The sequence below is a fragment of the Apodemus sylvaticus genome, chromosome 1 (genome assembly GCF_947179515.1).
Source record: "Apodemus sylvaticus chromosome 1, mApoSyl1.1, whole genome shotgun sequence".
NCBI lineage: Eukaryota > Metazoa > Chordata > Mammalia > Rodentia > Muridae > Apodemus > Apodemus sylvaticus.
The window spans coordinates 165,602,569-165,617,039 of record NC_067472.1 but is presented as its reverse complement, the minus strand read 5'-3'; the positions used below and the strand labels follow the sequence as shown (position 1 = coordinate 165,617,039).

At 41.1% G+C, this 14,471-nt stretch overlaps 1 protein-coding gene across 2 annotated transcripts in view; it reads left to right on the top strand.

The window, feature by feature from the left end:
* The window catches only part of Zdhhc13 (zinc finger DHHC-type palmitoyltransferase 13), a 42,134-nt gene extending 31,241 nt beyond the window's left edge, over window positions 1-10,893 (top strand). For both annotated transcript variants that reach the window (XM_052162071.1, XM_052162081.1), the window contains 4 exons: window positions 1,260-1,343; window positions 5,908-6,065; window positions 8,194-8,291; window positions 10,471-10,893. In XM_052162071.1, coding sequence (XP_052018031.1) covers window positions 1,260-1,343; window positions 5,908-6,065; window positions 8,194-8,291; window positions 10,471-10,609 — 479 coding nt within the window. In that variant the 3' untranslated portion in view covers window positions 10,610-10,893. The remainder of the gene's footprint in view (window positions 1-1,259; window positions 1,344-5,907; window positions 6,066-8,193; window positions 8,292-10,470) is intronic.
* Window positions 10,894-14,471: the final 3,578 nt, after the last annotated feature.

Genomic DNA, 14,471 nt, shown 5'->3' with positions numbered 1-14,471 from the left:
TAGTAAAGACTTGGGAAGTAACTAATAGATTGCTAATGACAGAAGTCATATCAGGTAGTATTTTGGAGATTATGAAGTATTTTAATATGTGGTATCTGATTTGATCATAGGGACACACCTGTGAGGTTGTTATTACTGTCTGCATTTCAGAGCAAAGGATATAAATAATTGAGATCATCTTCGTCATATTAGTTCTCCACGCCAAGTGTCACACTCTTTGCTTAGGTTGTGACTTAACTTTCTTACCTTTTCCACCTGCCTCACTCAGTGCTCAGATGGGAGATGTTAATCTGTGATTGTATTCACTAAGGATTTGCTTTTGTCCCCCTGAGGAACCTGAGGCTATAGATCAGGCAGATTCCTCTTTTCTTCTGGGAATGGGGTCCCGATCTTCCTGGGCCCCATTCTGTCATAAAGGTGAAATGACTGATACTCTGCTGGTTAAATTGAATGACAATAGGGAAACCGTCATAAAGGGCCAACTACTGTGTGTTTATCAAATTATGTTTGACAGTGTTTCCATCTCTATAGTCCTGTTTGGTTGCCACAGGCCTAAGAAGTGAGAGGGGTCTTATCTCTTCTTGCTATTACAATTGAGACTGTGGGATCAGAGAAAACCAATGACTTTGCCACAGTAACACAGCTAGTAACCATAAACAAGGGATACTTGTTGCAGTGTGTATTGATAGTACTGAATATTCCTGCTTCTAAGGAAAGTGAGATCGATGTGGTGGTAACTGAAGGCCATTTATGTTGTTAGCAGCAAAATGCTCCCACATTTACCACCAAGCATTTAACATATTATAGAAAGGGGTTTGGTTACCCATCACCCCTTCCTTGTACAGCCTTTTTGTAGGCTGTGGTTTCCTCTGCTGTTTCTAGTGTCCACCAAGGATGATGTGTACTTGCTGCTCCTCACATTTGCTGTTTCTGTTCCCTTTCAAGTTAGGCTTTGATGTCCTTAAATGCATTCCATGGGAAAGAGACCAGATGTGATTTGGCCTGCTACTTCCCACTAGCAGTGTAGGCCAGTCCAAAACTGGTTTTGCCTAATTAACTTTGCTCTATGCAAACTGCCTTTTTCTAGGCTAGTAGGGAATATTAGTTAACATGGACATCGGACTCTTATCAGAGCTGTCTCATTTAGTAAGCAAAGCAAGCCTTGTTTCTGTTTACTTGGAAATTTTTTCACAGAAAAGTAGTATTGTCTAGGGAGTCATTAGGAGAATAAAATATCAAATGTTTTCTTTCTGGCTCAGGTTTTGGCAACCATCATCATTACATCTTCTTCTTGCTTTCCCTTTCCATGGTATGTGACTGGATCATATATGGATCTTTCGTCTGTAAGTATAAATGTTTCTTATAAGCTCACACACCCATATCCAGTTCTTGTCCTTGTGAGTCCTTGTTTGTCACACTCTGGCCAGTGTGTGAACCATACCTCTATCTAGTGAAAGAATGAAATGGAGGCCTTTAAGGCTCTTCACACTAGGAAACTGCAAGAAGTATAATAAGAGGTAACTCTGCAGTACTTAGAAAGAATACCTGGATAAATCTGAGTGGTTAAAACAGAAATTGATTATGTTGAGTACAGGCTTACCCTCCTGTGAAGAGAAACAGCTGCTGGAGTACAAAACACTTTAGGGAATAAAGAAGAGAGGAAAAAAGGGGGCAGGTAATGGGGATGGATAGTGGTCACAGTGAATTAAAGAGCAAAGCTCTGAGAGTGTAGGCCATTAGAGAAGAATCAAAACCAAGAAACGAGGGGGAAGCTGCCACAGTGGAGCAATTGAAAAGAAATTATTGGCTCACTTGTTCTGCAGTCCAGGAACAGAAGTCAACCTTCAGTAGCATTTAATAAAAGTGCCTAGGTATTCTGCAGGGCTGTTCTGAGGTGGCTGGTGAAGTACAGGGTTTAGCTGAAGCCTGAAGGATATTGGTGAACTCTTAAGAATTGTGTAACTACACTCTTTACACCCTGAAGTAGATTCCTAAGGGAAGAATCCCGTAGTGCTGGCATTTATTTATCTAAGTATTTAGAACTTGAGGTCTAACTATTTGTTTATGTATTGTGAAGACAGAGGATACTTAGTCATGGACTTGACTCCTGATCATTCCACATCTGTTTTCCCCTCTGCTTGTGGCCTAGTGTCCTAGCTTATTGCTGTGAGCTGAAGTCCTCAGAAACACAGTGTTTCTTTTTGCTTCCACCTCCCAAACCTTAGCACTCTTGTCCTCTCATGCTGTCTCTTCCTTGTTTAAATGTAGGGATTTGGGTGGGGGAACAGGGGGTTGTTGTCTTCTATCTACTGTTTGTTTGTGGGGTGGGGGTGGGCTAGGAGGGAGATAACTCGCAGGACTCAGTTCTCTCCTTCCACATGTAAGCTTCAGGGGCCAAACTCGGGTCATCGCAATTGGCATCAACAACCTTAAGAAACAAGCCAGTCACCAGCACTAAGACAGCTCGTTGTACAATGTTCCCTAACTCCCACTTCCCTTTATACAAGCAGTCACAGCTACAGAGTCTATTTTGTTTGTTTTCTTATTTGGAGGTTGCTAGTATCTCTGTGGACTGGGTTGCTTTGTACTCTGATATAGTCATAGTTCAGGCTTCAGCCGCTGCCAGACCCTTTTCCTCCTGATGTGTTGGTTGGGTGTTTGTTCTCTAGGGAATGCTTTATGAAACATAACCATGGCTGGCTCCGACAGATCTAATATACTCAAAAGTGAGCTCAGTCCTTGTCTGAATTCATAGAAGTCCTGAGCATTTTTAACCATCTTAGATTGATTGTCTTATAGCAGAAACATTCAAGATTTTAACAGTTTCTCCGACAGCTGCCTTCTTAGCCTTGACCATGAAGCCTGTTCTTGGAAACCTTCTAAGTTGGCCCATGAACCACCTTGTCTCTTGGACTTGACAAGACAAAAGGAGCCAGACTTCGCACCTCCCTTGTCTCTCATTACTAAAAATAACCTCATTATTTGGTGTCAAGGTCCAGCATAACACCATGCTGACAAGGATAGAAGCAATTTTCCATAATATACAGTGGTTTTATGACAGACATTTTTTTTCCCCTTCTTTGTTTTTTTTCTGGCTTTGACCAGTTTTCATACAATATTTTGTGAGGAGTTACTTACACTTCTGTAGCCCAGCTGAGCATGCTTTGTCACTAATGAAGGTATTAAGTCATTTATCATTTCTCTAGACAGTAAACACAAGTTTGTGCTCTGTTTCTCTTAACAAGGCCTCATTGCCTGCCCTCCTCCTTTGTCTACCATTCATGTTGTTATCACTAGAGTCGTGCTATATCACCCCCTCACTCTTAGCTGTTTCTGTCTCAGCATAGCCTCTATCCACTTCGTCTTTTGTGAGGTCCTTTTTAAGAGTAGAATGGTGAATTAGAAAGTCAGCATCCTAAAAGTTACAGGGAGAAAGGGATTAGATCATATCGGGAAGGAGTGTGTAAGTGTCAGAGCTCCCTAAAGATGAGAATAATGGGTGTGGAGCAGTAAGAATTCTCTGTCATGAAAGGAGGTGAATTTGAATGCAAGGGACATAGAGGAGAATTAAAGGGGGAAACATAATAAGGATATATTATGTGAGGAAAAGAATCTCTTTTCAGCAAGGGGTTGGGGGAGTTCCCTGTCATGAGCCATTGGCTACCTGGGAAGGCTGCATTAGCATAGATTAAATTGTTATTGTTACCTTGCATAAGATACTGTAGACTTGCAGCCATAGCTTTGATACTAAGTGTGAAGTCACTATTGATGGTGCTGTTATCAATAATAATAATAATAATAATAATAATCATCCCAGGAGGAAGCAGAAGAAAGCCATAAGCTAAAAGAAGCTAGCTATTCTTCCCATTCAACAGCTGTTTCTTCCACCTGCTGTGGAAATTCTTGCTTTTTCTTTCTCCCATCAGGTGCATAGGATGCCTCTTCCTTTGCTACACTAATGAGAAGCTCTAAAATATATCATTTGCTTTAATGTGCTGCACTGATTGTTACTCGGTTCTTAGGGTGCTTTAGGCATGTATTCATAAAAGATGGTTTGAATTCAGAAAAGGAGAAATAGATATTCAAAGCTAAAATGGACAGTCTTGGACTCATTTTCCTCCTGTCCCAGGAGATGCACATGCTGCTTTGGTGGAATGTCTGAAACTGCTTACAGATTGTCGGAGAATCATCAGAGTACAAATCTGCAGATTCTCACTTCAGAGGCATCTACCCTTTATGTACTGTTGCAGTGCCCATGAGCCCATGACCTTGAAGATCTGTTTCCTTGTTTCTACTGCTTCTTACCTGTTTTCTCCTTGCAGCTGCTCTCAGTTCATGGGTCACTCTTTTAGTTGGCATGTAGACTTTGAGGAGGAGGAGAAAATGGGCAGTTAGTATTTGAATCTTGCTCTCTATCCTTGTGCTAGACAAATCTACCTTGTGAGGCCCTTTATCCTGTCCTTTCTTTCTAAGAGGATTATGGCTGGTATCAGAGGTACCCCAAACCTGGCTGCTCTCCATCACAGGTTGTGTCCTGAATGTGTTTGGATTGTATATTATGTATTGTGCCCACAGCAGTCCCTGTTCATCTGAACATTCAGTGTTTATATTCAATCCTTCGTTTAATCCATAACGTTCCTTAAAGAAGATAGCTTAGATGTCATCATTTGCAGTTGTGTCAAGCCCTTAAAAATTCCTGGCCAGTGTATTTTTTTCTTTTTTATTGGATATATTTTTTATTTACATTTCAAATGTTATCCCCTTTCCCAGTTCCTCCCTCTCGAATAGCCCCTATCCCATCCTCCCTCCCCCTGCGTCTATGAGGGTGTTCTATACCCACCCTCCCTCTCACCTCCCCAGCCTCAAATCCCTTACACTGGGGCATCCATCAAGCCTTCACAGGACCAAAGACCTCTCCTCCCATTGATACCTGACAAGGCAATCCTCTGCTACATATGCAGCTAGAGCCATGTGTACCCCTTGGTTGATGGCTTAGTCCCTGGGAGCTCTGAGGGATCTGGTTGGTTGATATTATTGTTCTTCCTATGAGGTTGCAAACCCCTTCAGCTCCTTCAGTCCTTTCTCTAACTCCTGCACTGGGGACCCCGCGATGAACTATAAAATATCATCCTGAGTGAGGTAATCTAATCACAAAAGAACACACATGGTATATACTCACTAATAAGTGGATATTAGCCCAAAAGCTCTGAATACCCAAGATGTAATTCACAGACCACATGAAGTTCAAGAAGAAGGAAGACCAAAGTATGGGTGCTTTGGCGGTACTTCTGAAAAGGGCAACAAAATACTCATAGGAGCAAATAAGTAGATAAAGTGTAGAGCAGAGACTGAAGCAAAGGCCATCCAGAGACTGTCCCACCTGGGGATCATCATCCCATATACAGACACCAAACCCCAACACTATCATGAATACCAAGAAATGCTTGCTGAGAGGAACCTGATATGACTTCCCCGGGGAGGCTCTGCCAACCTTACAAATACAGAGGCAGATGCTTGCAACCAACCATTGGACTGGCCAATGTAATTTTCTGGGCCCGTTTTATTTGTATTCCTTTTCATGTCGACTGCTGGTGGAGTACCATCAAAGCCTCACGATCACTCAGGCCCGCTCTCATTGCCAGTAGCTGAGCTGGCATTTAGAAAGTAAACTTCTGAGTTGGATTTCTGCTTTTGTTTTATTTTTGTGCTTAGTTAGGTCTTGGACCAGGAGCACATGAATGCTAAGGATACTTTCTACCCTGAACTTTCTCCCCACCCCTAAAGTTGAATTTAGATCTATGCTATTATTGTTCCCTAAATAGAACTGTATAATTTTATCTTCTTGGAGGATAACTAATTTTTTGCCATTGTTAATAATGCTTTCTTTTTCCCTGTGTGGATTTACAGACTGGTCAAATCATTGTGCCACAACGTTCAAGGAAGATGGACTATGGACCTATCTCAATCAGATAGTGGCCTGTTCTCCCTGGGTTTTGTATATCTTCATGCTAGCAGCTTTCCATTTCTCATGGTCAACATTTTTATTAATAAATCAACTCTTTCAGGTATTTCTCATGTGGCTTTGAATGACATTTTCAGTGACTAATAGTTGGGTAGAAAGATTTGGCTTTAAGATCTGAAGACCAGCGTCCAGTTCCACCTCCAGGGCTCCTTCTGTAGTCTAGCGTGCCATCTCCCACTCTTCATGGTCAGTTTCCTTGTCTGTAAGATGAGGATAATAATGTCCATCTATTCTCACCAGCAGCTAAAAGGTTAGAATAATAAGTTGCTGAGGCTGTACCCACTCAGGAATGGTCTGATCTAGCCTTTTAATTTTATGGTACAGAAAAGGGAATTGAGTTGCTCAGAGTCACCCAGCAAGTGGACACTTGCTTCTTCTAACAGTCCCATTCAGGATTCTTGTCACCTTATGTTTAAGCTATATAGTGTGTGAAAACATGATATAAACTGTAAAGTATTATGCACATGAAAAGCAGTTATTGCCTTCAATTCTTCTGATTCTGTTACCTTATATAACACTTAGGTAGATGCAAGAGAGAAGACAAAAGACAGGTCACTAACCAGTGGACCTGTCTGAGGTTCATGAGTGAACATGAGTTGAAAAGGTTCAAACACGGGCAATAACAACCTGTTTTCTGCAGAGCTTCCTTCCCTGTCCTGTGTCCCATTACTATGGTCTGCCTGTGTGGAATGGGCAACAGTGATCATTTTTAATCAGTTATTAATACCGAGGTTTAGAATATTATTCAGCAAAAACAGAGCAGATCCCACTTGTATGGGGGAAATAATGATAAACCTAAGAGGACAAGAGAAGGAAGTCAGGAAAATGCTGGGGAAAGGAATTAACCCTGACGAACATGAGCGCCCTCCCTGTCCTCCTGGCATTAGCTGCTCAGGTAGTGAGTGAGAGTCAGTGTCATCAGGAAGTGCTCATAGTTAATACTATCATTTATAAGCACACTTTCCAAGACATTTACACATCAAGCACACGAGATAGGGAACAAACCATAGTAGTAGCTCTATTTTATGGATGAGGAAGTAGCGTCTAACCAAGATCTTGCTTCTAGCCAGAGGCCCAGTGATAAGGAGCTATATATATTCAGACATCCTCAATAGCTAAGGTGTGCATGGAGTCTCAGCACCAGAAATGCAAGCTCTCAAGAGGTTAAGCATGATAAATTCAAGACCAGTTTGGCCTGCATAGCAAAACCTGACTTCAAAACAAACAGGTGATAGATACCATTAATATTTAAAGAAAGATTGATATATTTGTCTGTACTGAGGAAGAAAAATGGACTAAAGGTTTCAGGTAATTTTCACAAACAAGAATTGCACAATTGTTTATTTAAGGAACAGTCTGGTTCTTTGAAAACTTTGATTTCCTGAATATTCTGATTTAAGATACTTTTATCTGCATTATAGCAAACTGAACAGGCAGGCTGCTGGTTGGGGGCAGAATCTGTGTCCTCACACTGACCTGCCTGTCCCTTAGCTCCGCAGCCCTGGAGCATTCTCATCGCCTCTGATCCTCAGCATGCATCTTACATATTTATCTTTGACCCTTAACATAGTATGTTGAGGGTGGCTAATAACTCCATTATACAGATTGGAAATTGATACTTGGAGTTTTTCAAGGTTTAGATTAGCTAACCCTGTGAACTACTATGGTCTATAATGATTTCAAAGTTTCTTAATCACCATAGTCCTTACTCTTCAAATTTATGACTTTGGATGTTCTTCACTTTGGTGTATTAACCTTTTTAAAGAAAAGCTCAGAATTCAAAACTGTGATAATTGCACTGATGCTACCTTGCCCTGTTTCGGTTGTTTAACAAATGTGTGTTCCTGTGTTGAAATCTAAATATGGTCATAAGACATGACTAAAATTAATGAAAAGGTATTTTATAATTCTGAGTCAATGTGCAGTGCTTTCTTGAGTGTTAATAAAATCCAGACAATAAGTCTAGCCATTATATTTACATGGCGAAATACAGGGTAAGGTTGTGACTCTTGGTCCTCAATGTGATCTTTTGCTGAGGGTCTGAGGGTGTTGTCTTTATAGAATACTAACCGGTTACAACCATCTTATAATGCACTTTTAAGAATAGTAGAGCCATGATATTATAATTCTTAATTCTACATTGTAATTCTTAAAATTCCATCTTTTTTCAGATTGCATTTCTGGGCCTAACCTCCCATGAGAGATTCAGCCTCTTAAAGCAAAGCAGGCACATGAAACAGACATTGTCCCTCAGGAAAACACCATACAAGTAAGTGAATTCTGATCTGGTCACCAAGTCTTTGGAGAGTTCCCAGCTGCGATTTCCCGACCCAGTTCCTTTTTATAACCTATCTCATGGAACTGAGCCCATCTTTTCTTGGAAGCCTCAACGTTAGGTGTACAGGGTCAGGAATTCGGTCTACTGGACTCAGTGCAAGTATAAGTTACTTTGAAGTTTTGCCAAGATGAGGATTCTCCAGTTGAACCAAGTGATCACAAGGTTGTGTGTTGCTGGCAAGGAGTCAGTGTGAGATAGTTAAGCATGTGTCTGACAAGCCACCCTCAGTGTTCTCTCCCAGAAAGCATCAGGTAGTGTGCTTCAGCATGGCCTTCTAGCGCCAGCGATTCTTTTCTTTCTCTTTGTAATGTGCCCACCTGGGTCAGGGGAATGCTACATTTTTGGATTTGGAATATGTCTCCTCAGAACTTGGGCTCTGTAAAACCTGTTCCCAATTTGAACATTAGAGTGCTTTGTAGGAACTCTGGCCTTGTGATGTGAAAGAACAGATTTTGAAGCTTATCTTCCTGCCACCTACATCAGTGTCTTGGAGGTTGGGCATATGGCAGAGGTCACCCAGAGCCCTCGAGATTTGAGCACTCACTGCGGATCTCATGCGCAGTTTGTTTCAAAGCCTGCTCTTAGTGTTTGGCTGTTAGACAAAGGAATCAGAGACTGGTTTGAGATTACAGCATGGATTTATGGAAGAGAGAAGAGGTGACTATGACCAGGACTGGAGAGTAGGGTAAAGTTGATGATGGTCACTTCAAACTGGCAGTCAGAAGTCTGTGTCTTGGTGGTTTAGCTAGAAGAATGAATATTTACTTTATTGAAGTCTAGAATCAGGTCAGAGGTAGGCATGCATGCCTCTAATCCCAACATTTTTAAGATGCAGAAGTCTCGTGATAGAGATAGAAGAGATTTGTATCAGGCAGGGTCTGATAGAGAAGGGAGGGAGGGCAGGCTGAGGCCTAGAGAAGCCTCCATGGAGCAGCACAGGTGAGAGCTGAATCTTATTTGCTAAGGATAAGAACACGAGATGAAGGAACTAAAGACCTTAGAGTCACTTTGAGGCTAACCTCCAAATTCCTGTCCAAATCATGATCCTACTCCTTTGCCCCCTTGTCAGCTCAGTCAGTAACATTTCTTGAGCTTGACCCTGTGATTGCCAGCATGTCTCCCCACTGTCACTCAGTTCCACACCTGCAGCCCTCTTCCTGGAAAGACGTTCTCTGGTTAGGTTAATCCTTTACAGGCAGCAGCATGATGCTCATGTAAAGCCATTCTAACAGCAGATGGTCCAGAGGTGCATACACAGTTTTGTGCATATAGATTGGCTTTAGGGTAAAAGATAGGACATAGGTGTGTGCATTAGAGTTAAGTATTCCCTGTGCTGGAGTAAGATAGAACTGTTTCAGGAATTTTGATGGAGAAAAAGTGATGCCAAGATAGTTACAGTAATGGAGGCTCTAAAAGATTGTGAACATTGGCTAGATCTTGAGAATCAGCCAGAGATAATGGTGAGTGAGTGTGTTCAAGTCTCACAGTTCACAATCATGAAAAGACAGCTGACATAGGAGTGAAAAGTTTGCAGAGCTGGGTTTGGGGAAGTAATTTCTAAGGGTGTCATTGAGTATAGTCTGGAATACAAAAATGAAGAGGTTGGATAGGATCCTGAGCAGAGAGGTATCTTGAAAAGGTTGAATTTGGAAAGTAAGAGGGTGTGGATGTATTAAGGGTTCTATAGGACAAGACAGTCTCCAGTGTGTCAGGTAAACTGGAAGGAACTGGGACAGGGACATCATTCAGAAGCTTAGGAAACAGCCACCTTCCTGGTTACAGCTCTAGCCTATGTGAACTCTCAGATAAATTCCAGTGAGAATAGAAGGAGTACAGCTAGTAATGGCAGTGACTGGTAGTGAAGACAGGTGATGAAGAAACATATATTGCAGTTGTTGACTTGCTGTCAGGGGGTCTAAAAATAGCAATTTGGGTCCATAGATGGAACTAGGTTTCAGCTTTAAGGCTTTGGACTGCTCACCTCTTACCTTCCAAAGGTCCTTTCAGAGTGTGGTTTTGCAGATACTCAGTGAATGCTTATGATTTGGGTGAACAGTTGTCAGGATCAGCACAAGAGATGCTGAGCTGTCCTGTCTTCTTTTCTTTACAGCCTTGGATTCACACAGAACCTGGCAGATTTCTTTCAGTGTGGCTGCTTTGGCTTAGTGAAGCCCTGCATCATAGATTGGACATCCCAATACACCATGGTTTTCCACCCAGCCAAAGAGAAAGTCCTTCGCTCTGTATGACAAAAGCACCTGGAAATGCACTCTGACTTGGTTTTGTTTATGCTGGTGCTCTGAAATCTGAAAGTAAAGTGAGATATTCAGCTTGCCACAGTCAAAGGATCTGGGAATACAGTCCACAGCAAAAGTGTACCCTCTGTCAGACCTAGAAAGATGGCCTGTTACTGAGCAAGCTGGCAAACATCTTTTTAAAAAATATGGAAATATTTTCCCCAAGAACATGAGTTACTTTTTAAAAAACCTAATAGTCACTGATTATGGTTAAAATAAAGTATTTTCAAATACTATATTGGCTTTTTAAAAATAGTACTCTTTAAATGTGTAATTTTTGATAAGTTATTTGTCTGTTGTATCTATAAATATGTAAAGAATATTTAAATAGATGTATCTGTTTTGCTTTCACACTTAATAAAAACATTTTTATACTTGAGACTTAGTTTCTAATGTTTAACATCTTTAGTGTCTTGAAAAAAATGTGTTGACATAGTGAAGTTAATTCATGATTAGTAATGAGTTGAAATTACTATTGATGAAAAGAAACTGGGGAAGACCCTTGAGGACATCGGTACAGGGGGAAAGTTCCTGAACAGAACACCAATAGCTTATGCTCTAAGACCAAGAATTGACAAATGGGACCTCATAAAATTACAAAGTTTCTGTAAGGCAAAGGACACCATCAAAAGGGCAAATTGGCAACCAACAAATTGGGAAAAGATCTTCACCAACCCTACATCAGATAGAGGGCTAATATCCAACATATGTAAAGAACTCAAGAAGTTAGACTCCAGAAAACCAAATAACCCTATTAAAAAATGGAGTATAGAGTTAAACAAAGAATTTTCACCTGAAGAACTTCGGATGGCGGAGAAGCATCTTAAAAAATGCTCAACTTCATTGGTCATTAGGGAAATGCAAATCAAAACAACCCTGAGATTTCACCTTACACCAGTCAGAATGACTAAGATTAAAAATTCAGGAGACAGCAGATGTTGGCGAGGATGTGGAGAAAGAGGAACACTCCTCCACTGCTGGTGGGGTTGCAATTTGATACAACCACTCTGGAAATCAGTCTGGCAGTTCCTCCAAACACTGGGCACCTCAGTTCCAGAAGATCCTGCTATACCACTCCTGGGCATATACCCAGAAGATTCCCCAGCATGTAATAAGGATATATGTTCCACCATGTTCATAGCAGCCCTATTTATAATTGCCAGAAGCTGGAAAGAACCAAGGTATCCCTCAACAGAAGAGTGGATGCAAAAAATGTGGTATATATATACACAATGGAGTACTATTCAGCCATTAGAAACAATTCATGAAATTCTTAGGCAAATGGATGGAGCTGGAGAACATCATACTAAGTGAGATAACCCAGACTCAAAAGATGAATCATGGTATGAACTCACTAATAAGTGGATATTAACCTAGAAAACTGGAATACCCAAAACATAATCCACACATCAAATGAGGTACAAGAAGAACGGAGGAGTGGCCCCTTGTTCTGGAAAGACTCAGTAAAGCAGTATAGGGCAAAACCAGAACAGGGAAGTGGGAAGGGTTTGGTGGGAAAACAGGGGGAGGGAAGGGGGCTGATGAGACTTTTGGGGAGTGGGGGTCTAGAAAAGGGGAAATCATTTGAAATGTAAATAAAAAATATATCGAATAAAAAAAAAGAAAAAAAAGAAATTACTATTGATGCCAATAAGCAGTATTTCACTTAATTTCCCCCTTAGATTTTGAATGCATGAAGTCCAGCACCATTAAAATATCAATCGGTCAGTGATTGTAACTACTAATTTCCTGTTCTAGAGGGAATGCCGCATCCACCTAGCTCTTGGTGTAGACTGCATGGCTCTCCCAGTTACTTTTCTCACTGTATCCTTCCTTGGGTTCTCTTCATGGGGGAAAGCTAAGTTTCTCCTCATGGCCTGTCCACCCCTGAACTGATACTGTTCTGTTGTACCGATGTCACTCTGGGCCACTGGTCAGTTCTTCAAGGATCCCTCCTTCCTCCATATTCCAGGTATTCACAGATGGAAAGCATAGTTCATGTATCTGTAAGTTATTCCACAGTGATTTGTTGAGCTGTTGTAATCATAGAGCTTTGTAAAAGACAGGAGAAGCTAACTGTACTATAATATAGCAAACATTAAAAGCTATTCAGAGGAATGCAAATAGGACATCAGAATTTAGAGGCCAAGGAGGGGCTTGTGGATACTTTCAAGGGATTGCTTGTGAATGGTACTATTACAAAGGACAGAGTGCACCAAAGCAACAGGAAATAGGTTAACATGGTTGTACTGAATTTGGTATGTCAAGTGTGCATTAGTCAAGGGAATAATGTGGTAACTCTTCAGTGGCTATAAATATTCTCAGTACTGATGTCTAAACACAACATAAGCCTCATTTCTTGTGTCCTGTTTAGCTCTTAGCAGGTGTCTTTCCATTCTGAGACCCAACATTACTGAATGTTTCCATGTCTAATGGACCTTCTGTGTCTAGAGGTGAAGAGAGCATGAAGACTCTTCCAAGAAACTTTGGCAGATGAAACACCCTTGGAATTTAAATTTCAGTGCAAGGAGATTGTATGCTGGCTTGGAATACCCAAGATACAATTCACAGACCACATGAAGCTCAAGAAGAAGAAAGACCAGAGTGTGTATGCTTTGGTCTTTAAAAGGCGGTACAAAATATTCACAGGAGAAAATACAGGAGAGACAAAGTGTGGAGCAGAGACTGAAGGAAAGAACACCCAGAGACTACCCCACCTGAGGGGATGTTATAACAGATTTAAATCTGAGTGTAGGTATAAATTGAAGGACCAGACTGAGACTAATTTGTGAATGTCCATAAATAACAGGCTGTTTTACTTACTGAGTAGAATTGACTCCCCAGAATTCACGTTAAGTCCTCAGATCTGATCTTTCAGAATATGAGTGTATTTGGAGACAAAGCCTTTAAAGAAGTAATTAGCGTTGGAGCAGATCATATATCCGTATGATATATAGACCCTGATTCACTCTAGAGTCCTAAGGATTAAAAGCTAGCTTTAGGACTTAGACAGTTGGCTGGGAAGACCACATGAAGACAGGAGGTAGCCCAGATAAACCAAAGAATGAGACTTAAAAGAAGCCAACCATGGTGACCTCTTGATCACGGACTTTCACCCTCCAGTGCAGGAGAAATTATCTAATGGTTGAGCCATCCTATCTGTTATACTTTATTACAGCAGCCATAGTGAACTCATACATAGACCAAATGGGAATGGAGAGATGTGTTCTAAAAGTACCCTTGAGTCTGAAGCAAAGAGACTTTGAGAAGTGGGGTGAGAAGATAAGAGGTAGGCCAAAGCTAACGGGTGACAGTTTTATCTTCATCTCTTGAACACATACTTGGTGGGGCTGGTGTCTGAACTGCAGCCGAGGAAGAGGAAGTTGCATTATCCTGCACTTACGGCACATGTGACTTTGACTCCTGGGCAAGCTTGGAGTCTATGACAAGCCAAAAGAGTGTAATGCTCTTAAAATCCAGAGAACCTTGTCCTACTCAACACAGAAGGTATATGACTGCTTGGGTTTTATTGTTTGGGTTTGGGTTTGGGTTTGGGTTGGGGCAGGGACATTGCTTTGTTTTCTTTTTTTGAGGCAGTGTTTTTCTTTGTAGCTCTGGCTGTCAGAGAACTCACTCTGTAGACCAGACTCAGATTTATCTGCCTCTGCTTCCCAAGTGCTGTGATTAAAGTCATGTGCTACCACCCTGACATGACTGCTTGTTTTAAAGATAACCTTTCTTGGAACCTGGAGCATAGAGAAACTGATAGATTTGCCTAGTGTTCATAGCTTTTTATCATGAGATTTATATATTT